The 27,028-nt window shown below is 48.7% G+C and overlaps 1 protein-coding gene across 4 annotated transcripts in view; it reads right to left on the reverse strand.

Moving 5' to 3' along the window:
• Positions 1-27,028, reverse strand: part of NIPAL3 (NIPA like domain containing 3) — a 52,888-nt gene that overhangs the window by 1,675 nt on the left and 24,185 nt on the right. For all 4 annotated transcript variants that reach the window (XM_035019483.1, XM_035019485.1, XM_035019484.1 and 1 more), the window contains 9 exons: positions 23,835-23,903; positions 22,117-22,288; positions 19,364-19,423; positions 16,458-16,603; positions 12,241-12,337; positions 9,802-9,937; positions 7,643-7,731; positions 5,680-5,743; positions 2,027-2,121 (listed from right to left, as the gene is read on the reverse strand). In XM_035019483.1, the coding sequence (XP_034875374.1) occupies positions 2,027-2,121; positions 5,680-5,743; positions 7,643-7,731; positions 9,802-9,937; positions 12,241-12,337; positions 16,458-16,603; positions 19,364-19,423; positions 22,117-22,288; positions 23,835-23,903 (928 nt within the window). The remainder of the gene's footprint in view (positions 1-2,026; positions 2,122-5,679; positions 5,744-7,642; positions 7,732-9,801; positions 9,938-12,240; positions 12,338-16,457; positions 16,604-19,363; positions 19,424-22,116; positions 22,289-23,834; positions 23,904-27,028) is intronic.

The raw sequence follows: 27,028 nt of genomic DNA on the forward strand, positions 1-27,028 counted from the left end.
CTAGGAAAGACACTCTATTGAAGCAGTTTTATTTTTTAATTTTAATTAGTTAATTAATTGATTTCTAAAGTTTAAAAAAAAAATCTATTTAAGTAATCTCTACACCTAATGTGGGGCTTGAACTCATGACCCCGAGATCAAGAGACCCATGTTCTTCCGACTGAGCCAGCCAAGCACCCCCCTCTTTTTAAGCAGTTTTATTTTTCATGTTCTACCTGGCATCAGGTCAAACAAGTGTTTGAAATTTTCGAAGATTTTTTTTTTTTTAAAGCAAAAGGGACGTGAAACCAAATTTAACCAGGCATCTACCAAGTCCCAAACACTGTGCAAGGGGCCTTTAACATATTATCCCACTATCCCGAAAGAAGGAATCCCAATTTACAAGTGAGGGTCAGAGGCCTTGGGAGGTCCAAGGACATGCCCAAGGTCACGCTGCGGGTGGGTGGTAGAGATGGGATTTGAATCCAGGCCACCTGAACTCCAAGCCCACGCTTTTCATTGTACAGAACACGTCTACTCCCAAGTGTCCTGACGTGCCACAGCAGTAGGGTGGGGTTTCCTTTTGTCAAGATCTGACTTCCCACCGGTCACAAGGTACAAAGACGAAGCCGAGAGCCACATCCACGAACAGACCACAGAATGTAGGTATCTAAGGTTACCTTAGGTTACCTTCTATTTTCCACTGGGACGTACATCTGTATATATGCATATACAAATACTTATGTAGATATATACACATACACAGTTTGTAAACACACAAACACACAGATACATATACATACTTGCACACACAGAGTTGACACCTCACCTATCTGGAATTCAGCTATCCAGCGCCCTCATCTATCCGGGACACAGCCGAGAAACAAGGAAGTAAGCAAAAAAGGCATCTGAGCAGCCAGATTAGATGTCTTAAAAGTCCATGCACTAAAGCTCATGCACTTAACTCCTAGGAGAAAAGCTTGAGGCCCCGACTCAGAGCTTGTTTATTCTAATTTTATACACAGTTCAAACAAGTTGGGTCAAATGAGACGTTTGACCCGGAATTGCTATACACAGGTGGGCTGGTAAGAGCATGAATGACAGACGACAGCTTGATAGCAAGGGATGAGGAAATAATATAAAAGTAGACACAGAAACCTTGGGGCCATTTAAAGTAGGGGCACCTCAGTTGGCCCTGAGTGCACACCTGCATCCCAGAGGACTTCAATAAGCAGTACTGTATGCCGTCAGTGGGGTTATAGTTTGCTCATTAGGGTGTCTTAATGAAGGGTGGGGATTATGTCCTAGAGAGAGTTCCATCTTTAGATCTAAAATAAAAATTAATTTTGCCTTGAAGAGTGGAAGCTAGTGGTCACTGGCAACCTATAGAATTTAGGTCAGCAAACCTGGATTAACTTTCCTAATTTGGGTCCCTTTAGGCTGGGCAGGGACTCTCTGGTTCTCCACAAACGCCCCCCACTCCCTTCTGTGCAGTGCTCTGCGGATTCACACCTTTGTTACCATCACGAACTAAAGGCATTTGAGCCTGTGCTTCTCAGTGTGAACCCCCAGCTCCTTGGGAAATTAGGCTTTCCAGAACAATCCACTCTCTCGTGGCATCTAAGAAGTGAGGCGATAGTCTCAATTTCATCCATCCTATTTTCCTTCCCCTCTCCGGTCATTCCATTCCAACTTGATGAATGGATTTTTTTCCTTTTGCAGGCATGAAGCCTGACGTATAGATCATAATTATATCCAGTGCGAATCAGGACGGTCTTTCAGAGATCCCAAAATAGACATGGGGACTGGCAAGATGGGCTCAAAACCAACGGAGGTGCCTCAATCACCGCCTCCTATTTGGCACAGCGAAATTTAAAAAAAAAGAGAGGGAGGGAGGGAGGGAGAGAGAGAGACGGTCACACCATAACGGCACAGCACACCTTCCCTGTACCAAACCCAGCAGCTAGGTGTCTCTTTTTGAATAGGAAGTAGCAGTCATTCTATACGGATGGGCTGGCCAGGGGGACACATGGGGTTTTAACGTTACCTGGCATGGCATCCATAGAAATATAGGGCTCAAATGGAATGGCCTTCTTCCGGTTACGTGTGATTAAGAAGACACCCAAGAATGCAATGAGGCACCTGAGGAACAGGGATAAGGGAGGGAGAGAAAAAAGGCCAGAGTGAGGGCAGGAGGGCTCACTTTCCAACCCGGGTAATGGGAAAAAGAGAAAAAGAGGTTGCAGGCTGCAGAGGGGGGCTTGCTGCTGAGCAGTGCTGGGAGGCTGCCGGGCCTGAGATGGGCAGGGAGCAGAAAGGAGATAAGGAACAGCCTCACACGCTTTTCATGCGGCACTGCATTAATCAGAATAAATTAGACTCTCCTGGGCAAAACTCCCACGGCTCTTTACTTCCATTTAGCCTGTATCTTAGAACTTCACCTTAAAAAATATATATTTTTTGGGCACCTGGGTGGCTCAGTTGGTTAAGTGACTGCCTTCAGCTCAGGTCATGATCCTGGAGTCCTGGGATCGAGTCCCGCATCGGGCTCCCCGCTCAGCGGGGAGTCTGCTTCTCCCTCTGACCCTCCTCCCTCTCATGCTCTCTCTGTCTCATTCTTTCTCTCTCAAATAAATAAATAAAACCTTTAAAATATATAAATGTATTTTTTAATAAAAGTTCTTTATGGCCTAAATTCAATCAATACAGGAGGAGAGAAAGAAAAAGTTAGAAAATTCCTAAACTCCCTTTAGTCCCACTCCTCCAGGTAGGGGTATATTCTTCTAGAGTCTTTTTTTTCTTTTCTTTTCCCTAGAGCTTAAATAAGCACACTTTCTAAAAACCGAGGTGTAATTCACATGCAGTAAAATGCACAAACCCTAAATGTGGTGCTTAAAGAATTTTACCTGTGTGTAAACTCTTGTGATCACCACACAAGTCAGCAGAGAAGACATTTCCATCCCTCCACCCCAGAAAGCTTCCTTGTGCCCCTCCCAATCCATGCTAACCGGGAGGAAACCACTGACCACTCTCATCCAATACTTGATTTGCCTGTTCTTGAACTTCTTTTTTATTTTATTTTGTTTTTTAAAGATCTATCTATTTGGGCACCTGGGTGGCTCAGTCATTAAGCATCTGCCTCCGGCTCAGGTTGTGATCCCAGGGTCCTGGGATCGAGCCCTGCATCGGGCTCCCTGCTCCGCGTGAAGCGTGCTTCTCCCTCTCCCGCTCCCCCTGCTTGTGTTCCCTCTCTCGCTGTGTCTCTCTCTGTCAAATAAATAAAATCTTAAAAAAAAAAAAGTCTATTTATCTGAGAGAGAGAGAGAGAGGAGGGGCAGAGGGAGAGGGAGAGAATCTTCAGCAGACTCCATGCTGAGCACAGAGCCCGATGTGGGGCTCGATCCCAGCACCCTGAGATCACAACCTCAGCCAAAACCAAGAGTCGGACGCTTAACCAACTGAGCCACCCAGGCACCGCATCCGGTTCTTGAACTTCTTATAAGTTAAATCATACAGCGTGTACTCTGTCTGGTTTCTTTCACTTGTAAGTATTTTTAAGGTTCATTCACTTTATTGTATGTATTAGTAGTTCATTATTTTTAATTATTATATTGAATCCATTGTCCGAATATACTACATCATTTGTTTTTCACTCTCCTGTCGATAGACATTTGGGTTGTAACCAATTTGAGCATATGATGAATAAAGCTACTACAAACATTCAGGTACAAGTCATTTTGTCAATATACGTACTCATTTCTTTTGGGATGTGGAACTGCTAGATCATAGGGTAGACTATACATTTAAAAAATGTAACTTTTTCCATTTAATGTATCCTAGACATGGTTCTATGCCAGTATCTCTAGACTGGCCTCAATTTTTCAAAATGGCAGCACGGTACTTTATTATATGGATATACCGTAATTTCTTTTCTTTTTTTTTATTTTTTATTTATTTATTTTTTTAAAGATTTTATTTATTTATCTGAGAGAGAGAATGGGAGACAGAGAGCATGAGAGGGGGAGGATCAGAGGGAGAAGCAGACTCCCCGCCGAGCAGGGATCCCGATGTGGGACTCGATCCCGGGACTCCAGGATCATGACCTGAGCCGAAGGCAGTCGCTTAACCAACTGAGCCACCCAGGCGCCCCTACCGTAATTTCTTTAACCGACATTCTACTGCTGGGCGTTTATGCTACTTCCGATTATTTACTTGAGCCGGTGCGAGACTTAATCCCAGGACCCGGGGATCATGACCTGAGCCGAAAAGGCAGACGCTTAACGACTGAGCCACCCAGGCGCCCCTACAATTAATTTTTAAATTAATAGACAGCCTCATACATGTGTCTTTGTGTCCCGTTTGGAAGGCTGCATCAAACATTGCTCATTTATAATTTTTACTGACATTGCTAAACTGTCCTCTGGCATCACAGATCCTTTCAGTGTGGCGAGAGCTGGTCTCCTCGTCCTCTTGCCAACACGGATACTACGAATCCTGTGAGTTTTTGCAAAATGATGGCAATCTCATGCGGTTTCAAAATGCATTTCTGTGATCCGGGGTGAGGCTGAGAGTCTTTTCATGTGTCAAAGTGGGATATTTTAAGATTTTTTTTTTTTATTTTTTTTATTTGAGACAGAGAGAATGAGAGACAGAGAGCATGAGAGGGAGGAGGGTCAGAGGGAGAAGCAGACTCCCCGCCGAGCAGAGAGCCCGATGCGGGACTCGATCCCGGGACTCCAGGATCATGACCTGAGCCGAAGGCAGTCGCTTAACCAACTGAGCCACCCAGGCGCCCTAACTGTACTTTTTAAAAGACTATTTTTGCGAGAGACAGCGTGCTTGCGCGTGCTCGCGGGAGTGGTGGAGGGTGGGGGCGCAGAGGGAGAAGCAGACTCCCTGCTGAGCAGGGAGCCTGATAGGGGGCTCAATCCCAGGACCCTGGGATCATGATCTGGGCTGAAGGCAGATGCTTAACCGACTGAGCCACCCAGGCACCCTCACCACAATTAATTTTAGAACATTTTTATCCCCCTAAAAAGAAACCTGTACTCATTAGCAGTGACTCCCCTCTCTGATCCCCAATTATCCCCCTCCGTCAACCCTAGCCCTAGGCAACTACCAATCTACTTTCCGTCTTTATGGATTTACCTGTTTCGGACATCCATGAATGGAATTATACAGCATGCGGCCCTCTGTGACTGGCCTCTTTCCCCTAGCATAATGTTCTTAAGGTCCACCCATGTTGTAGCAAGCATCAGACCTTCACTCCTTTTTTTTTTAATTTTTTTAATTTTTAATTTTTTTAAGTTTTTTTTTTAAGATTTTATTTTATTTATTTGCGAGAGAGACCATGAGAGACAGAGAGCATGAGAGGGAGGAGGGTCAGAGGGAGAAGCAGACTCCCCGCTGAGCAGGGAGCCCGATGCGGGACTTGATCCCGGGACTCCAGGATCATGACCTGAGCCGAAGGCAGTCGCTTAACCAACTGAGCCACCCAGGCGCCCCAAAGTGGGATATTTTAGAAATGACAAGGAGATTAAAGCCCAAAAGAGAAGAAGGGGGAAGGAGATAAAGCCCTTTGGGGAGTAAAATGCTCATTCATCTCTGGGGGACAAAGCTCTGAATTCTGGCTGCTCCCTGGGCTCTAGAAGACTGCCTGAGACGCAGGAGCAGTAGCAGGGCCAGAAAGCAGGGACTCACCCCAGTGCAAACATGCAGATGTGCAGCGCGTCCTCCCCAGTGAAGTCCAGGTAAAACACTGCACCTGGAAAGGCAGAAAATAGCCAATACGGGTGAGCTGCTTTCAAATCACCTTCTTGCCAGTCTGTCTATGATTTGGCTAAGCTCTCTTCCCTGCAGGGAACCAAAGCGGTCAGGAGCCTGATGACCAGCAGGGTACGTGTTAGAAGAGTGGAATACAAGTCATGTGGGGGGACAGATTATCTTCTCTTTCTCCTCCTATACCCCTTTTATCTCCATCTTTTTCTTTTCTTTTTATTTTGAGGTAATATTAGACTCACAAAAATAGTACAGAGTTCACATGGACCCTGCACCCAGCCTCCTCCCAATGAAACATACTGAGAACTAAACTGCAGACCTTATTTGCCAGTTTTTACACAACCCCCTTCGCCAGTATTTTTTTTTTTTTAAGATTTATTTATTTATTTTAGAGAGAGAAAGCTAGGGAGTGGGATGCGAGAGGGGCAAAGGGAGAGAGAGAGAGAGAGAGATAATCCCAAGTGGACTCCGTGCTCAGCGCAGAGCCTGATTCGGGGCTTGATTCCACGACCCTGAGATCAGGACCTGAGCCGAAATCAAGAGTCCTACGCTTAAGCCACGGAGCCACCCAAGTGCCGCTCTCCAGTCTTTCTTAAGATGGAAAAGCAAGGCTTCGAGTTAAGCCGTCATAGCCTTCTAACCTCGCGTGGCCAGCAGACGGCAGGCCTGCAGCCCGCTCCCAGAGGCGGGAGTGACACGGGCTTGCCACCCTCACCTGCCCTGCAGCAGCCTCTGTCTGGACTCATTGCACCTCCATGGGCTTCTTGCTGTATTCCTGAGCTCCTGATCCCCACCTAGCTTCTGACTCCATCGTGCTGTTGGCTATTCCTTTCAACCCTGCCTGGACCCAAGTTCTTGACCAGGACTTAAATCTTCACGCTGGGTTCACTTTTTGGCTGCTCTGGGTGGACGCCCCACTGGATCCCCGGGTCTGCTCATCACACAGGCCCTGGCAGGCTGTGTGCCTACCGGGCTCCCATCTCTACGGGCAGGATGTGAGCAGCGCTCGTCTGAAGCGCAAAACACACAGCCGTACAGCCAGGCTTTCCTCAAAGGGAGGCGCACTGGCTCTTACTGGTCTTTTCACTTTGAAGATTTTCGTCTTCACTGCCCCTTAAAAACAAACACAATCCGGGGCGCCTGGGTGGCTCGGTCGTTAAGCGTCTGCCTTCGGCTCAGGTCATGATCCTGGGGTCCTGGGATCGAGCCCCGCATCGGGCTCCCTGCTCAGCGAGGAGCCTGCTTCTCCCTCTCCCTCTGCCTCTCTCCCTGCTCATGCTTTCTCTCTCTGTCTCTCTGTATCTCTGTGTCTCAAATGAATAAAAATCTTAAAAAAAAACCAAGACACAATCTGATATGCTTGTAGCCTCTGAAGCCACCGAGAGAAAGAAAAAAAAGTAGGGGTGGAGTAGAAGAAAGGGGAATATAAAAATGATGACAGGTTACTCGCCACCTATTATGTCACAGATGTTCATATAGTCTTAACCTCTAGAAATTATAGAAAGAAATCTGTGGCCGCTTAGTGGAGCTAGCAGACGATGGCAAAAATTGTTAAAGAAACCTTGTACAAGCTGTATGGGAGTACATGTTGTGCATATTTCAATTCTGGGAGGTGAGTGTTATTCCCATTTTATGAACGTGGAACCAAGGCTCAGAGAGGTTAAGTGATTTTCTTAGAGCCACACAGCTCTGTGTCTGTGCTGGGGCCCAGCTCTCTCTGGCTCGAAATCCTGCACTTTCTCCATGAAACCATATACAACTCTGACAGGCAGAACACGTCAGCAGAGTTGGCCTTCTGACAGAGGCAGAGCCTCATCCCTCCACACTGGGGTAACGTCGCTGCTGCTAAGGTAGGAGACAGAAATCTAGCAGTCGCCACCCTTACCTGCTGTGACGGCAATGGTAGTGGACAGAATGTAGCCCACGCTGGCGATCAAAGAGGAGTCGTACATCTGTGAGGCTTGACTTAGAAACCTTCAATACAAGAGCACTCTGGTCAGTGGGCCTGTCAGAAAGGCTGAGGCGAGAGCTGGTGACAGTAGGCTTAGCTTGAACTATGAAGATAACACATGAAAGAAAGATGCCACCCTGCTGCATCTCTGGGTTAGGGTCCACACTTCACTCCCATTTGTCCACATAGCCTGAGGTCCACCGCCATTCCCCAAGGGGACCATGCCTTCCCGGTCTCACACCTCTTGCCACATGGTTCTCGCCCACCCGAGATACCCTCCTCCTCATGTCGGTGTCCCCTGCATCCCCACCCCCCTACAAAGGGCCGTCCTGTTCTCACAAACATTCTAAGAAACTTCTACGGCACTTACAGCGTTCTGCCTGTCGCTGTCATTATTTTTTTTTTTTAAAGATTTTATTTATTTATTTGAGAGAGAGAATGAGATAGAGAGAGCATGAGGGGGGGAGGGTCAGAGGGAGAAGCAGACTCCCTGCTGAGCAGGGACCCCGATGCAGGACTCGATCCTGGGACTCCAGGATCATGACCCGAGCCGAAGGCAGTCGCTTAACCAACTGAGCCACCCAGGCGCCCCTGTCATTATTTTTTTTAAACAAATTTTTTTCTTAATGAAAAAATAATGTGCTCACTGCAACAAATGCAGGCAAAAGAGAGAGAGAAAATTAGAATCATTCCTCCTCTCTCCATCTACGATCCACACTCCCTCATTTCGGAATATATTCTTTGTCCATTCTCTGCGGAGCATTTTAGGTATTACTACGTAGTTGCTTATATCGTGACAGACTTCCCGCTTGCCTGCACTCATCCGTTCACAGGGCTGGCAGTGCCCCGAGGACAGTGACTATTGGTCCTGCCCCGTGGCGGAAGGCCCAGGGGCCTGGCACACAGGAGGCCCTCGGTGGCTGTGTGGTGTGCTGACTGGGTGAGTGAGAAGCTCCCCAGGAGGTGGCCGGGGCACTGGACTCGCCTCTGTAACCCCGGAGTGCTCAGCACGGAGCCCGGTGCTGGGACGGCTCGGGGGTGATGACCAGAATCTCTGTAGTAGGACTCAGGACAGTAATAATCGTAGTCGGCCTAATCATGAAAGAGGCTGAGATTTTCGGGAGGTTATCCTGGGGAACGGCACGGAGAGCTTCATGCTTCTCTCAGGGAGGGGCTGCAGTTATCCTCACTTGTGGACAGGGAACCTGGTCCTAGAGAAGCTGAGGCAGAGGCCTGGAGCAGAGCGGCGACGGGCGAGGGGCGTGGGATGGGGAGTCTGATGCCTGGGTTCACATCTCAGCCCTGCCCCTTCGGTTTCTCAAATGCAAAATGAGGATGGTATCATCTGCTTCAAAGGGGTTCTGTGGGGGGTCAAATGAATTTAAGTTCCTGTGAAAGCAGGGCGTGTGAGTGGCTTCCCCTGGTGCCCCCACAGCAGCAGTCACTCCAACAACTGCTCGAGGCTACCGCTGGGGGACGGTGAGCCCTGGCCGCTGGGGGCCCGGGGCCTGCCCTGCCCAGGATCAATCAGCCTCAAGTGCCACACCGAGCCCTGCGCCGTTCACCCTCCTGTCCCCAGCAGGGCCGTCCCAGGCCGTCCCAGGCCCTCTGTGGACGACCAGGTCTCAGATGGGAACAAGGCCGAGGCCTACCCTCAGGACCACCGCTTCTGAGAGAGAAACGAGTCTCTCACTCTCTGGGGAAGATTCCTGGAGACAGACAAGAAAGGACAACTTGCTGTGTTCCTTCCACCTGGCAAACAAAGAGATGCCTCATGGGGACCACACAGCTTCTTCTACAGTCCCTCAAACAGACACCTGCCTTGGAGCAGAAGGGAAGTGAGGCTGCCCCTTCTCCCAGTTTGAGGCAGAGAGAAAAACACATCCACTCCAGGCCTCCTCTTTCAAGAGGCACAGAGTCCCTCCATGGGACCACCCAGCAAATCAGTGACCCCTCTCTCCACAGTGGATGCTGAGCCCTGGTGACGGGCTGTGCTTCGATGTTCTGCCTTCCCTACAGCTTCAAAAACAAATGAAATCAGGCCCAAGAAATGGAAGAGACCCCAAAACGTGGAGAAAGACTTCACAACTCACGCGGCCTGGTAGACAGCGGTGGCCACCATGCACACGCACATCACGTAGAAGATGGGGTAGTCGAGCTGCAGGTTCCCCTGTATGGACAAGACGAGCATCCCAGCCACGGCCTTCACAGTTACCACCGTCATGGAGCCTGCAGAGGGTGAACGAGGACGAAGTGAGGGCATCAGACCCTGAAGGTCAGTTTATGACTCCAAAGGACGTGGTGAAAAAGATGGAGGGAGCACTGAGAGGGCCACCCCAGGGGCGTCGAAGACGCCACGGGAGGCGGAACTTCTGAGAGTTGCCCACTATCCGTGTGCTCTGTCCAAGAAGAGAGGGAAGCAAAATACCGACAGGCGCTTCCAAGTGTCGCCTCTGAACTCCAGCAAGCAAGGACGTTGAGTTTCAGTCTCTCAACAGCAGAGTAATCAGCGCTGTGCCTGGACCATGGTGGGAGGTCAAAATCATCCTTGAATGGAGACACGAATTTCCTTTGAGGATCATTCTCATGATAATCACAGGGAAAAAAAACATGTGGTGTGTCAAGCGCGCTCTCTCTCTTTTTTTTTTTTATGCTTGCTCACTTGTATTTTTAAAAAACATTTCATTAGAGACCTCCAAATGTTTGGGAATTCTACCCCCAGGCACACGCACATACTTTTCCAAAATACAGGTGTTTGTGCATTTTAAAGTGATACTCATGTAACACTGTGCTTATAGGCTATGCACATTATAAAACAGGCGCCGGAGATATCACAGCTCACCTCACCGTGGAGACTGCTGCTTTACCCAGTGGTGCAGAAATGGCTGCCAACTGTCAGACCTCTCCACTATCTCCCCGGCCAAAGCAGGAGTTAAAAGAAACCACCCCCAAGTCCGGGTACAAATGAAGCCCCTTATTCTGGCTGAAGGGCTCGGCTTTCCTGTTTTTCTCCGCTTCTGCTCGTTTTCCCTCTTGCTAACAGCTCATCACACACAGCGGCTTCTGGGCCCCCCACAACCTCAATGACAGTTTCCAAACATCTGCTGTCAGTTAGGACAGGCACTTTCATGAGGGTGTGTCCCTGTTAGTGAGAAGGGGACAGAGGGAGAGCGGCCAATGCTCCTTAGAACCTTCTGGCCTCCCTACTCGCCAGAGAGGACATTTGGGGACCGTGACATCCCAATCTGCTTTGAAAACAAGATCACCAAGGAATGGACCACTGATATTCGCTACTCCAGGAACAAACCTCTACCGAGTTATGCTCCCTGAAAGACGCTGGTCACAAAAGCCACCTATTACAGCGTTCTGTTTATACTGTATACTTCAAACAGGTGAATTTTACGGTATGTAAATTATATCTCAATAAAGCTGTTTTATTTTTATTTATTTATTTATTTTTCTAAAGATTTTATTTTATTTGACAGAGAGAGACACAGCGAGAGAGGGAACACAAGCAGGGGGAGTGGGAGAGGGAGAAGCAGGCTTCCCACGGAGCAGGGAGCCCGATGCGGGGCTCGATCCCAGGACCCTGGGACCATGACCTGAGCCGAAGGCAGACACTTAACGACTGAGCCACCCAGGCACCCTCAATAAAGCTGTTTTAAAAAATATCAAAATAATGGAACCTTGTCCTATGTGGCCCCTATCTGTAGGGCTGAGGGGTGGGGTGGAGTGGGGGCTCGGTGTGGGAAGGACAGAAGACCAGCAACACATCTCGGGCACTCGTGCCCATCTCATTTAACCCTGCTCTGCCCCCTGGGATTTGGGCGTTCTCCTATGCCCAGGTTGAGAAGACAGTGTGACAGTGTGGCTTAAACAGGAGGGGGTCACCAGCCCGAGGCCACAGAGACCCCAGGAGGCAGCAGGAGGGCATCCCCCACCTCTTCCCCTGGAAGCTTGGGTCCTCACAGCTCTATGGAGTGTGTCAGACTCTGTGAGGGGTCAGGCCTCGCCTCGGTCTGAGTTAGGAGCCGTCTCCCACATTGCACCCATCCCACCAAGAGGAGAGAAAAAAAAAGTGAGAGAGCAAACTCGGTTCCTGCTTTTGAATCCAGAACTCGTTCCTAGCCTGACAGGTTTACCTGAAACCCTAAGGACTCAGTTGTTGGAGCCTGCCCGTCTCTATCTTCTTGCCCCACCTCACCCTCACTCTGCTATCCACTTTGTCACCATGATCCTCACTGCCCCAATGTGTCTCTCTTCTATATATCTGTCTGATTGCTTACTGGCTGTTCCTGCCTTCGGAGTGGAGCCCCCCCCGCCCCCCGAAGGCAGGGGGCCGTCTGTCTTGTTCACCCCTGTGGATGGTTTCCAGCACTGTTCCTGGCACGTAGGGGACTCTGGGTATTTGAGCAAGGACACCGGATGCAGTCAGCAGCCTGACAGGACTGATGGAAGCCGCGTCCCGTCCACGGGGACCTTGTGGCACTACCGGATGCTGGCCACACTCAACCACCCAGACCCCCACTTACCGAGTAATGCCACCAGGAGAAGAATCACGATGATGTTGTTGGCGTTCTTCTCCTTGTAGAAGTACAGCAGCAAGCAGAACAGGATGATCTCCACAAGCTGTGGAAAGCAGCAAGTGAGGCGGTCAGTGGGGCAGACGTGGACAAGACTGGGAGACGCTGGTGGGCTTGGCTGGTGTTGATGCTAAGTTACGGACCCTCAGGATTGAAAGGGACCTGAATAGCCAGCATTTCCCAAACCATGGAAAAGGAGGGGATTCTGAATGAACTCTGCGGGGATCTCTACCCCCTGGGGAACACCGACAAGGAGTTCACTTCAGAGCTTTGAGGGCGATGTGCTGGCCACAAACGCACCCTGTCTTGGATGGCCAGGATCAGGCTGAGAAGGTTTCTTCCCACTTCGCTGCTCTGTGGGGAACCCCATGTGGGTGACCCCTGAAGGTCGGTCAAAGAGGGAGACACTTGCTCACTGAGGAGAAGAGCTCTCTGGGACAAGTGGACAAATATACAAGCCCCCAACCCCTAACCATGCCTCTAAAGTGTGTGCTTGGTGGGAGAGAAAGACAAGGACATCTGGAGTCAGGGAGGCCCAAGTTTGAAACTGGATGCACTTCTAAAACAGTTGTGTGGCCTTGGGCAAGTCACTTCACTTCTTTAAACCTCAGTTACCTCCTCCGTGAAATGGGGATAATGATTCTTCCTTTACAGGGCCATGATCACTGCTAATACTTACTGAACTCATAAATACACCCGGCACCGTTCTAAACATTGTATCTATACTAAACTCATTCAACCAGCACAATGATTCTATGAAGTAGGCACTACCACAATCGGAAGCTAAGAAAAGGGCAGAGCCAGGATCTGAACCTGAACAGTCTGGCTCCAGGGCCCGTGTGCTTTCCCACTAGGCTACACGGCCTGAACCTGGGAGGCCTAGGGCCTGGGGCATAGAAGTGTGAGGCCTCAGTCAGTGTGGGGTGGGAGTTCCCTCCTTGCCTTAACAACTGTCCTTTCCACTCCTTAAGGGCCCAGACATTCAGCAACATTTTCCCAAGAAGTCAAGCCAGCTCCAGCACCCGGCAAAATGAAAGCATCCCGGGCGCCTGGGTGGCTCAGTCGGTTAAGCGACTGCCTTCGGCTCAGGTCATGATCCTGGAGTCACAGGATCGAGTCCCTCATCGGGCTCCCTGCTCGGCAGGGAGTCTGCTTCTCCCTCTGACCCTCTTCCCTCTCGTGCTATCTCTCATTCTCTCTCACTCAAATAGATAAATAAAATCTTAAAAAAAAAAAAAAAATGAAAGCAGCAAACTTGGACAGTGGCTTGGCTCCATTTGCCTACCCCGACCTCCTCCCAAAGTTTATTTATCATAACAACCAACGCAGAAACATTAATGGGCATTTAAAAAAATTTTTTAATTCCTCATAATTAGAGGCCATAAAAAAAAAACCAGCTGTTTTCATTTTCCTGTTTCTTCCTGTCTTTGCTGCCGTGAATACATATTTTATCTACTTGTCATCATAGTCAACGCACAATTTTGTGCTGGGCTGTTTTTAGTTACCAAAAACAATTCCCATATTTTATGAAGTTGTCGTAATTATCTTTAATTGCTGCAGAATACATCATCAAGCGGATGAGTTACCCATCAACATTCCTAACCACTGGGCGTGCACTCAGGGGGCCCGGTTTTCCAATCATTCTTCACTGTGCCGAAATGCATGCTGGAATGGCGCTTGGCCTTCCGCTGCAAGATGGCTGTGTGGGTGACCTTGAGTTCTGGGGGCATGTCTCCCTCCTTCCTTCCTCTTCCTTCCTGTTTTTCTTTCTGTCTTTCTTGAAGTATGGCTGACACACAATGTCACATTAGTTTCAGGTGTAGGACACGGTTCCAGGACAACTCCATCAACTCTCTGTTATGCTATGCTCGACAGTGTACCTATCGTCAGCCTGACGTCCACAGTGTCTGGCACCTGGCAGACAATAAATATTGACTGGATTTGATTTGGCCAGATCTCTCTAGCTGGCGGTGTTGGGGCATAAGAGGGAGCTACTCAATTCAGAGGACTGAAAGCCATGGGGGGGGCGGGGGCAAACGTACCTCACACCTCACACTGACTGAGGCCTTCTATGCCCCAGGCCCTAGGCCTCCCAGGTTCAGGCAGTATAGCCTAGTGGGAAAGCTCACAGGCCCTGGAGCCAGACTGTTCAGGTTCTTTCCCTCCCAAGGCAGGGCAAGAATGTGTCTGTTTTGCAGAAGAAACAGCTCCCACCGAGGAGAGGTGTGGCCAGGGATTCCACTGGGTACCCTCTTCAGGAGCCACACCAAAAATCAGTGCCTGCCCAGAAGCCCCCCTCAGTTGCCCTAAATTTACCTTTAGCTCATCCTCATACTAAGATCTCCTCCTATGGGAGGGCTTGTCTGCCATTTTTTTTTGAACTTACAATGTCTGCACTAGCACGTTGACATGCTAAGCATGCACAGTTGAACCAAAGTGCCTAAGTAGCAGAAAATGTATGTTTCTTTCTTTCTTTTTTTTTTTTTTTTAAGATTTTATTTATTCATTTGAGAGAGAGAGAAACAGCATGAGAGGGGAGAGGGTCAGAGAGAGAAGCAGGCTCCCCGCTGAGCCGGGAGCCCGATGTGGGGCTCGATCCCAGGACTCCAGGATCATGACCTGAGCCGAAGGCAGTCGCTTAACCAACTGAGCCACCCAGGCGCCCCAGAAAATGTATGTTTCTTAATGTATCCAGCTCTCTGTCCGTGCCCCCCTAGCACACCGCATAAAAGCTTCCCGCACTAACCCCAAGGGGAGACAGTGCTTTGAGAGCGATCTCCCTGTCTCCTTACTTGTGACAAGGAGTGAAAGTTCTTTGCTTTCAACATTTCCTCTGGTCGTGTTCCATTTGCACCCCAAGCAGCCACCCACCTTGAGTTTGGTTACAGCAGCACTTCCTCGCAGACATGAGTCAGGAAGACAAACTGAGTGGGTCACTGGGCACCTGCCAAGTGCTGGGTGATTCCCATACCACCTCATGTCTCCCAGCCCCAGCCACCAGCCCCGGTCCAGTGACTCCCACCAGCTTACAGAGAAGGAGGCAGAGCTTCCAGGTAGGTGACTAGGCCGAGGCCACACAGCACGTGACCGATTCAAGCCCAGGGCTCCCTGAGAGAAAATTCTGTGTTCTGGGGTTAAGCTTTCCCTGAAGAGGGGGGGTTCTTTGGCTCCGTCCTGCAGCCGTTTCTCCATGCCCACCAGGTGCGCAGCGGGGCTGGCTAGAGGCAGGGAGATGACCCAGTCCCAATCCTGGGGAAATCCATCCTCGGCCTTGTGAGCAAACGAAGGAAAAAGAACGTTCCAGGCCTGTAGAGCAGTGCCAGGCTGCTCGTATCAGAGGAAGGCTGTGCCCGCCTTTGTCAGCAGGCCACGGCGAAGGAAGCTGGCTGCGAGTCCAGCTCCACTTGTGGGACTCTGGGCCATCAGCCCACCTCCCTGAGCTTTAGTTTTCTCATCCATAAAATGGGGAGAAAAACATTTACCTTATAGGGCAGTTGGGAGGATTTGAGATGATACGTAAGAAAGTATTTGGCACAGTGCCTGGCTTGGAATAGAAATATATAGTAGTAACTTGATCAAATGCCTTACATGCTTCCTCGATCAGTTTATCTGTAGACCTAACATGGGACGTAACAGGGGCTGGGAGTTTAGGAGACCGTTTCAGTGTCTCCTGCGTTTCTATTAGCTCCTATCAGCTGTGTGATGCTGGGAAAAATAAATAAATAACATGTCTATGACTGTTTACAATTTTAACTGTTTTTTTTTTTACCATAAAAGTCTTAAATGCTCCCTGTAGAAATTTCAAATGATGCGTAAAGACAAAGGTGAAATGAAAACTCATTCATAATTCCAGCTTCCAGAGACAACAATGGATGGAATCTCTGTTTTTTCCTTCCAGTCCTTTGGTGATACATTATATACACACACCTACAATATCTCTAAAAACTAAAATTATCATATTATCTATGCAGATTTAGGCATTACTCGGAACATAAGTGGAAAAAGCATTTCCTCGTGAACTACCTACTTCCCGCAAGCACGGTCTTCGGTGCTGGGAAACACGTCACCATTCCCTCGAATCCCCTGTTGCTGGAGATTCAGGTTCCCAGGTTCTAGGACCTGATACTCCCTCCTGCCACCGTGGGTAGGACCAGTGCTTCCCTTACCATGTACAAGAGGAAAGGCCAGCTCACAAGGTGCCTGGTGATGTTCTCGCCCGTCATTTTCTCGTGACTGTTAGGTGCGAATGTCACCAGCAAGTAGGTGCCCACGATGGCCAGACCGCAGCCAACGAAGGACAAGACGTAGCGCCCTGCAGGGAAGGGGGAGGCTGTCATAGGCTCACTTCGGGTGCTGGCTTCAGGCCCCTATGTGTTTCTAGGGCAACACACGATGACCTGCTATTTTTGGTTTTTCTTCACTTCACAAATAGATCATCTCCCTTACTGTTATTTAAAAAAATAACACTTAGGGGCTCCTGGGTGGCTCAGTGAGTTAAGCATCTGCCTTCGGCTCAGGTCATGACGCCAGGGTCCTGGGATCGAGTCCCACATCAGGCTCTTTGCACCGCGAGGAGCCTGCTTCTCGCTCTCCCTCTGCTGCTCCCCCTACTGGTACTTTCTCTGTCAAATAAATAAATAAAATCTTCTAAAAAAATAGAATTAAAAAATGACATTTAGGGCGCCTGGGTGGCTCAGTTGGTTAGGCGACTGCCTTCGGCTCAGGTCATGATCTCAGGGTCCTGGGATCGAGTCCCACATCGGGCTCCCTGCTCTGCGGGAAGCCTGCTTCTCCCTCTCCCACTCCCCCTGCTTGTGTTCCCTCTCTCGCTGTGTCTCTCTCTGTCAAATAAATAAATAAAATCTTTAAAAAAAAAAAATGACATTTAATGTTAAAAAATTTCAGTGAGGTGTGGCATGTAGAACAAAAAGTGCTCAATGAATTCTCACAGACTGAACACACCCATGTAACCAGCACCCAGATCAAGAAAGGGAACGTTAGCAGGACCCAACATCCTCACTTGTGTCCCCTTCCAATCACTAGATGCAGCCCCTGGGTAACGCTGACTTCTACAGGCACTGAGAGTCGGCCTGGTTTTGTACTTTCTATAAATGGACTCGTACTATATGATTTCTTGCGTCTGTGTTTACGTAAGATGATGTTTGTGAGTTTGTGAGATTCATCTGTATCCTGGTGTGGAGTGTAGGGGTGGTTCCTTCATTCTCATGCCCCTGTGGTGTGTGACAAAATTTATCCATTCTGCGGCTGATGGGTCTTCAAATACTCTCCAGGGTGATAATGAATACTGTTGCTATGAGCATGTCATTTGGAAAACACACTGTCTGTATTTCTGTTGGGTATAATACTAGGAGTGGGAATTCCTGGGTCAGGGGATATGTGGACCTTCAGCTTTGTAGTTACTGTCAAATGGTTTTCCAAACTGGTTGCACCAATTTCGACTCCCACCGGGAGGGTATTAGAGTAAGACTGCCTCTTTTTTCTCCTTCAGTAGCCATTCTGCTACTGAACCACAGTTTCAGTGTACATTTTACAGGGAAGGTTTGAAAGTCAGAATCCCTTTATGGGCAACATAAAAGAAAACCAAATGTAACAAAATCTCACAAGCAAACCTTCAGAGCCTACCATGTACCTTTTAAAAATGACCTTATCATTTCCCATCTGCTAGTTAACCTAGTCGCAAGGGACCAGTCCAAATACTATCAATATTCTATTCCACAGACTTGTCAGAGACTGTTAGTAGGGCCTGGGAGTCTCCTGACTTTTCCCCTGGGTCCTGTCACACTCCAGTTGAACTATGTGGATTTTGTGAAAAGCCTCTTGAAGTCCAGCCCAGACCCAGGCAAGCTGGGAAGGGCTGTGAGTTCTGACCTACACGTGGTGATCCCAGGCCTCTGGATATTTCTGGATAGAACTATCTACATATTTCATTCCATTGTCTCCCAAAAATGTGATACCACATTAAATGTCTTTAATTTTCATTCTAGGCCTCATAAGGTGCCCCTCAATTTTTCAATGAATGAATGAGCCACGGTTAAACTCAATAATAAGTTCTCTGCTAAGACATACAAGTCTGCTGTCTTAAGTTTTCTTCAGGCAAGGAAAGGTCTTACTCATCTCCATGCCTGTGGTGTACAGCACAGGTCTAGCATTGGGTGAATGTTTGCTGAATTTAATAAAACTTTAGGCAGGACAGCCATGCACAGTTGTGTAAGTTGCTCACTGCATAAAAACACCTAGCTGAAGGGGTGAGGAGGGCTAAAATCTAGCCCATGCTCTGCTCACCAAGGCATGTGCCCACGGAACCACAGATGCCCAGAGGGGCCATCTTTTTAAAATTCACATAGGCCACTGCCTGGACTAGCATGTCTCCTATACCAGGACTTTCTAGAGTGAGCCTGGAAGTGACATAAAACTACACTGGTCTCAGAACCAGCCCAGCTACCCCTGCATCGCCCCCTCTGCCATCAGGACTACTGCAAATCACTCTGAGTCTTTTGGTCTTGGCATTGTATATTTGCTGAGCAGTAGCTCTGCTTTTTTCAGTGTAGGATTCTTTTCTTTTTTTCAGCCTCCTGGCTCCATCTTGCTCTTATCCTATAACAATGATTCAGAACAGTGGTTCCCAAACCTGGCTGCATGAGCAAGTTCCTCTGGCTGCATGCCTAAACTGCATGCTCTAATCCAGCTTGCATAAGTAATAAAGAATAACTCCTGACCTCCATGTTTCCCATTTGCTTTAGAACTCATTTAGGTAAAGAGGGTGCCTTTCATCAGGCCTCCTAAAATCCCAACAATAAATGCTCAATAAATATTGATTGAATGGAATGAAATCAAGCCCCTTTTAAGAAATCTCACAGATCATTCTGTTGTGTAGCCAGATTTGGGAACTACTGAGGAAAAAACCCAGCTCTCAGGAGCTGATGAGGGTGGAATATACAACACGGAAGGGAGCAAGAGACGGATGATCTCTAAATTGGGGTGAGCTGGCTTTATTATGAACAAACAGTACAAGCACAGAATTAAGAACAGGGGCTCATATCAGTGAACTTACTCAGAAAGTCTTTAGGTTTCCATTTTTCTTTGATGAATATGATTCCTATGATGGCGCTAGCTGTAAAAAAATAAAAGCACAGGGAAAAGAAAATTGAGGCTGCTATCAGTCCGATGGAGTCCCTTTGCCCAGGCCCTAGGGTAGGCTCATTTGCTTTAGGGCTTGGTACTTCCTAACCTCTCCCTTCTGCTCCCCAAAACTCAGTCCTTCTGGTTCCTCTGTTATTCCATCTCAGAAAGAGAGGCTCCTCTCTGAGCCTTCCTGAGGATTTCCTACAAGTCCAGGAGCACTGGTGTTGAGTACTTGCAGGGTGACAGGGGATTCGCACAAGTTCTTTCTGGCACATCTACCCGTCGAGGTGGGTGCCATCTGAAAAATGGGACACTGAGGCTAGGAGAGGTGAAGCAGTTGCTCAGGACTACGCAACTGGTAAGGGGTGCTGGAGCCCAGCTCTTACTCCTTCCATTGCTGTGACTACGTCTAACACTCTTCCCCTGGTTCTTCTCTCCTTCTCAAACTTCCTTGTCACTGCCTGGAGGGATGGGGCTGGCATTACTATGAACAGACCTGGATGGCTATTCTCAGCTCTGCCTCTTCTGGCTGTGTGTGCTGGAGTGAGTCACGACCTGTGGGTCTCTGTCTGCATCCAGCTCAGGCCAGCTTGCTGCTTGTTAAATATTCAGGAAACCACCGTAGCATGAGTGGCCACGGTGGTGGTCTTTACACCATATAGATCAGAAACACCACAAATGGGGTCTAAAATCCCAACAATAAATGCTCAATAAATATTGATTGAATGGAATGAAATCAAGCCCCTCACCCCTTTCTCCTTTCCCACTTTTCTGTCCATTCCTTCCTTCCCCTCTCCCTCCCTTCCCCCCACTGCCTCATTCTCTTCTTTTTCTTCTCTCACTTTCTCCCTCTCTCTGAATGTTGGTTCATCAGCACACAACTGAAAGCACCTCCTTCTCTGAGTTATAAGGGCAATTAAATGAGATAATGCATGTAAATCATGTGTCCGCAGTAAATACTCAATAACTGAGCAATTATTACTACTGAAGTCCCTGGAATAGCGACTGATACTTAATAGGTACCCAACAAATAGTGGTGATTACTCTAATATTTATTTTTAATATTATTTTTTACTCGGTGACTTAAGAAGCTCTGAGAGCCCCTTAAATTTCTAGTGGCTGATACCTGAGAACCCATCATTCTACTTCAGTCTCTTATTTTTAAGAATTTGATTATGTGAATTACTAAAGTATTAAAATTTGGAGGCAAATATTTAAAGCACTTCGTCACTCAGTCACCTGTTTCTCATTGTGAGGAAAGGTTCTGAAGCCTTTTCAGAGGTCAGCCATGGGCAGAGGACGAACCTCAATCCCTGTCAGGGTGGCACACGTAGAAAGTGGGCCAGAGAAGACAAGGAAAGGCTGGGACTGGGGATGGTTACTTGCCTCAACTAAAGGCACTCAGATTATATTTTATTTATTTATTTATTTATTAAAAATTCTTTATTTAAATTCAACTTACCTAACATATACTGTATTGTTAGTTTCAGAGGGTACGATTTAGTGACTCATCAGCTGCATATAACACCCAGTGCTCATTATATCACGGGCCCTCCTTCATGCCCATCGCCCAATTATCCCTTCCCCCTGGGCCCTCAACTCTATGGTCAGATTATATTTTAAAACAGTATTTGTGGAAAAGAACACAGTATGTTGGAGGACCTTACTCATCTTGTGGGCTGCGAGGGTACAAACCCTGGTCAAGAAAGAGAGGGACTCTTCACGGGATCGGGAAAAGCAATAGGTTTCCACTTCTTTGCCAGCTCCTGGTAACTGGGGGGACTGCCTGAAGCTCTGAGAATTCTAAGAAGGGACGCTCTGACTGACTGATGACGTCTGCTGTGGGCACAGGCGGGGCGCGTGGTTGCTGTGCTTATCCATGGGGTAGAAGGGGCCCTCTTTACTCCAGGAGGAAAAAGACTACTCAAAATACCACTTTTTCCTTTAAGAGCAAGGAAGGGCTTCCAGGCCATGTGGGGCCTGCCAGCAAATGGAAGGAAACATTTCAACGCAAGTTCATGGTCCCTGCTCCTGTGTTCACTAATCTACTAACATCTTTTATTTAAGAAGAAAAGAATTTTTTTTCCTAATTCTACTTTTTTTTGTGGAACACGGACATCAAAGCTCCTTTGTCTTTTCTTTGGTTCAAATGTTCTGAGACGCTGGTTCCGGGATTACAGAGATCACAGAGAAATGGCAGGTGAGAAAGTGACCAATGCCTCAGAGGTGGTGTCAGCTGATGTAAAAAGATCAGAGAATAAATTGAATGTGCATCTGTTAGAGGTGCAAGATATCTGAATCCTACGAAAGCTTAGGATGTCTTGACAGTGTTGGGATGAAAGCTGCAAGTTTGTATCTTCCTTCTGCAGGAGAACTAGAAAGCAACTCTGATAAAGTTTCTGAATCTAAAACAGATTAGGGAGCCAGACCATCCTGTACCCCAGCCCTGCCACCCTGGACCCCTATTTCCTCATCTGTAAAGTGGGGATCATGACAGTGTCGCCCTCAAAAAGGAGAATTAGAAGAATTCATATCTGTAAAGTGCTTAGCGCAGGGCCGGTGTGTATGAAGCCCTTCGTAAGTGTTAGTGACATTACCAAGCAGAAGCTGCTTCGTTTACCGAGTATGGTGGCGGCACAGGCAGGTGGGTCCCGGGAGCGGTGGTGGGGGCCCCGGTCTTACCTATCACGGAGACTGCGCCAAGGGGCACGATCAGCGACAGCGGAGCGAAGGCGTAGGAGGCGAACACACCCAGCTCACCCAGCAGCATCAGGAACAGGCCCAGCCACCATGTTTTGGTCTTGAAATAGGCCCGGGGGTCTTTGGATCCTGCCAGGCGGATGTGGCAGTACTTCTAGAAATCCGAGAAAAGGTGATTGGCCCAGAGGTTTGGGAAAAAGAGGCTATGATGTCTGTACCCTAAATCTACCCCCCACTTTTATTTGGGAAGATGTGTCAGGTTTTTTTGGAGTCCTGGCTCAGAGAAGAGGCAAGCAGTCCCCATCTCAATACCAGGTTGTCATGCTAAGCAGTTCTCAAACTGACTGGGAAGCCTCAGACACTCCCCGGACAGGCCTGGGGATGCGCATTTCTAACGCACAGCACAGGCAGTGCGCAGTCTGGTGGGAGCCGGGGTCTAGGACGCCACCCCATGGTCGCCTGGCTTCAGGTTGAACTTCTCACTCTAACTGCAGTGCCCAGAGTGGCCACGCTCGGGGCGGCTGCTTGGCCGCACTCCCTTCCGTAGACGAGCTGAGCCGGCAGCTCTGCTGGGCAGCCCGGGAGCATCCGTGGACCTTGCCCTCTCTCAGGTGGATAGTTGGCCCAAGTATGGCCAAAAGGCTTTGTTCTGGAAGTGTGCACTTGGGATGCAGAAAGTGGGGCGGTGACCAAGGCGAGCAAGGCAGTCATGTTGACTTAGAGGGACCACAGCTCCCACTTGGGGGCGCTGTGCTGAGGGCTGCATAGGGGCGGATGCGGAGGCAGAGACCCCGCTCTGTGGAAAGAAGAGCATGAACCAGACAAGTGGCCAGGAGACCACGCGGCCTCAGAAACACACGGGCACCCTGTGGCACATGGGCGTGCGTGGAGCCGAGATGTACCAGGTTACCCGTGTGTGTTCACGTCTCTGATCCAGGGAGGGAGAGCGCTTCTCTGCAACCAGAAGCTGGGCAGTGCTGGCAGAGAGGAGTGGGACGGTGTGCTGTGGGATTTAACTCGTCCGCAGGTGTCAAGTCTCAGTCCCGGTGTCCCAGAGCAGTCCCTGGGACCGGACTTGGAAGGAGGTAGTTGATTTGGGAGGTGATTCCAGGAGGCACAGTAAGGGTGTGGGAAAGTGAGTCAGAGAAGGGAGCAGACCAGTGGAGGGTGCAGAGGGAGTGCCCTGGGCAACAGGGGCTCATCCCACTGGGGACCCTCTGGGACACCCTGCGAACTAGGCTCAGAGCCGTGTGACTAGAGGATGGAAGCCTGGGGCATTTATCTACAGACTCCCATCCCCCACTGGCTGAAAGCCGCCATGGGGGCAATAACCACCACAGTCAGCTTCCCAGTTACATCTGCATACCCTGGGAACCAGTTCCTGCAGTGCCCTCAGGAGCTCCTCAGTCTATCAGCCTGCTCCAAACCACAGCTACAGGCTGGCTCAGCTGGGCCAAGGCACCCCAGCAACTTCTAAGTCAGGGACAGCGCTGTCATCAGAGTCAAGGAGGGTGGGGGGATCACGCGGGGGGCAAAGAATCAAGAGAGATTCTGGAACAACCCACAAGGGACTGCCCAAGGCCCAGCCCAGGAATGGAGTAGGCAACATCCCATGGTGAGGACGCAGCGGGGCCTGCACCAGACACCCCGGCTGATCAGCAGTATCTCTGCCCCCAGACAGTGCTAGTGACGAGACTTACCTGTAGGTTAAGCGCAATGCTGACCACAAGGTGCCCAAAAATTGCCAAAAGGGCGCCGATCAGGTTTTCCTGTAAGGAAAGTTCACAGGAGCAGATGTGAGCTGGGTCTAAGCTAAAGCGCCCTGGGGCGGGGTGGGGGGGGCCACAGGAAACCCCACTGTTCACTGTCGCAAAACAAAACCAGAAAAACATCCACCACAAAGCCGCATCCCAGGCCTTTTATTGGAGTTTTACATTTTACTCCTCAAGGTTAGTGCGGCTGCCTTGTTGGTTTACAACACACTGCCCTGAGCTGGACACTTCTAGAAAGCAACGTCCTCTGTCCACCGGTCACGATGACCTGATAAGGCCTAAATCTGCTCTGCTCTTTCCTTAATGTACTGACTCACTGCAGTCTTGTGCAGGAAAGCAACATTCAGAAATCAGAATTTTTTTTTTTTTTTTTTTAAAGATTTTATTTATTTGCAAGAGAGAGAATGAGAGACAGAGAGCATGAGAGGGAGGAGGGTCAGAGGGAGAAGCAGACTCCCTGCCGAGCAGGGAGCCCGATGCGGGACTCGATCCCGGGACTCCAGGATCATGACCTGAGCCGAAGGCAGTCACTTAACCAACTGAGCCACCCAGGCGCCCCAGAAATCAGAATTTAAAAGAGAAACACAGGCGGGGATACTATTTGCCATTTTATCAATGGGGTCTTCATGTTCCCCGAGGGGTCTCAATGAGAATCTTTAAACTGGCTAATCTGCTTAGGGCATTTTTAATGATTTCATTTACAAACATTTAACTTCTGAACCTTAAGAATAAGGTTCAGATTCTTTAGCATGGCATCTTCTTTTAACTTCAGAAGACAATTACCAGACATATATTCATTGTACAATAATTAGGAAATATAAAGAAATGATAGGAAGAATAATAATCACAACAAAATAGAAAAGCCACCTGTAATTCTAAACCCAGAGCTCACTATTGCAAACATTTTGTTCTTGTAAACTTTTATTGTTCTTGTAAAATTTTTTTCTGTCCATAAATTCAGATATGAATGACAATGTTAGTTCATTTTACAAAAATGAGATTATAATCTGTTTTATAACCTGTTCTTTTACACAAGGTATTATAAACACATTCTCCTTTCAGGTATATTTAATTCATCATTTTAAAAAAAGATTTGATTTATTTATTTGAAAGCAAGAGGGTGAGAGAGCATGAGTTGGGCGGGGAAGGGTAGAGGAGGAGGGAGAAGCAGACTCCCCCTGAGCAGGGAGCCTGACACGGAGCTCGATCCCAGGATCCTGAGATCATGACCTGAGCTGAAGTCAGACCCTTAACTGACTAAGCCACCTAGGGGCCCCTAATTCATCATTTTTTTTTTTAAGATTTTTTATTTATTTATCTGAGAGAGAGAATGGGAGACAGAGAGCATGAGAGGGGGAGGATCAGAGGGAGAAGCAGACTCCCCGCTGAGCAGGGAGTCCGATGCGGGACTCGATCCCGGGACTCCAGGATCATGACCTGAGCCGAAGGCAGTTGCTTAACCAACTGAGCCACCCAGGCGCCCCCCTAATTCATCATTTTTAATAAATACCACATAACTTGTCATTTGGATGTGCCATATTTTATATCATTGCTTCTCCATTGCTGGACACTTAGGCTGTTTCTTTTTTTTTTTTTTAAACACCACTGTGATTGAATATCCGAGTACATGCATTTTTGTGCATTTATGTGGATTACTCCCTTGGGATAAATTCTTAGAAGGAGGACTGCTGGGTTAAAGGGTACTTGCCTCAGCATTTAAACCATACTATACTATGTCCCCCACATACCCTCCAGCATTATTTCACCACTAAACACCAAAGAATGTTCTATCTTAGCCAAATATGAATCCTCCCTGCCCAGGATGGGCCTTTTCCAACTCCCCCTTCGCTCGAGATATTCCTCCCACCCAGCCGCCCTCCCTGTGAAATCTGCCAGTTCTTCAAGGCCTGGGCCAGGCGCTAGCAAATCAAGAGTGAACAAGACAAACAGTCTTGCAATTCATCTGGAAGACAGGTAATTAGCAAGCGTAAGGCAGGAAGTCAACACTCTGACCCTCTACTCCCCTCTTCCCTGGAATGCTGAGGGCCTAGACAGCTAAGAAGGCAGTCCACTGTGGGTTAAGGTGGAAGGAGGGAGGGGGTGTCTACTGATGGAAACCACCATGGCTGTCCTTGACTTTGTCCCCAGCAAGAGGCAGCACTGCAGAATAAAGGAAAGACGCTGAGCTGGGAGCCAGGAGACCTGGGTTCTAGGTCCATCCTTGCTGCCTCGTCACAGCATGACCTTAGATGAGTCCCTTCCCTTCATCAGGCTTGTATGTCCCTGTCTGGAAAACGTAGATGCTGGCCCAGATAACCTCCAAGGGACCTTCCAGCCCTCACCTAAGCCCCTGGTCAGGGCCAGACTGTCAACAGAAAGCAAGTGAAGGGCCAGGCCAGGCAGGAAGCTGACTTATGTTCATTTCACTTTATACAACAACTCTAGGTCAATGGGGGCATCTCATGGACCCAAGGGAGATGGCTTCCACTTCTTCCCAAGATGGCTCTCATAGCCTGAGCTGCACCTCCTTGGTCCTTCTCCATCTCTGTTTTATGTGTTTTTTGTTTTTTTTTTAAGATTTTATTTATTTATTTGACAGAGAAAGACATAGCGAGAGAGGGAACACAAGCAGGGGGAGTGGGAGAGGGAGAAGCAGGCTTTCCCGCTGAGCAGGGAGCCTGATGCGGGGCTCGATCCCAGGACCCTGGGATCATGACCTGAGTCGAAGGCAGACGCTTAACGACTGAGCCACCCAGGCGCCCTGTTTTATGTGTTTTTGTTGTCTCTTCTCAGACAGAATTAAGCAGAAACCATGTCTGTCCTGTAGGATTACAGGATCTCAGAGCTGAAAGGGTCACTGGAGATCAACCAGGCCAGGGTTTCCCTAACTGGGTTCCTAGAGATGTCGGTGGAGTTCTGACGCAAAAAGCACATCATAGTTAAATAACTTTGGGAAACACTGGACCCTTGGTCCACTGCTTGGAGGCCCACAGCACACCAGATTAGAGGCTCTCACAGGCAGGTCTCCCTCGTCCACCCCAGGTGTTCCAAACCTCTGAGGCTCTAGAACTCTTAGTCTGCAGGCATCTGTGATGCTCACACCTGCCACCTTAACCACATTC

This window comes from Mirounga leonina, unplaced genomic scaffold, assembly GCF_011800145.1.
Source record: "Mirounga leonina isolate KUSES-001 unplaced genomic scaffold, KU_Mleo_1.0 Mir_173, whole genome shotgun sequence".
NCBI lineage: Eukaryota > Metazoa > Chordata > Mammalia > Carnivora > Phocidae > Mirounga > Mirounga leonina.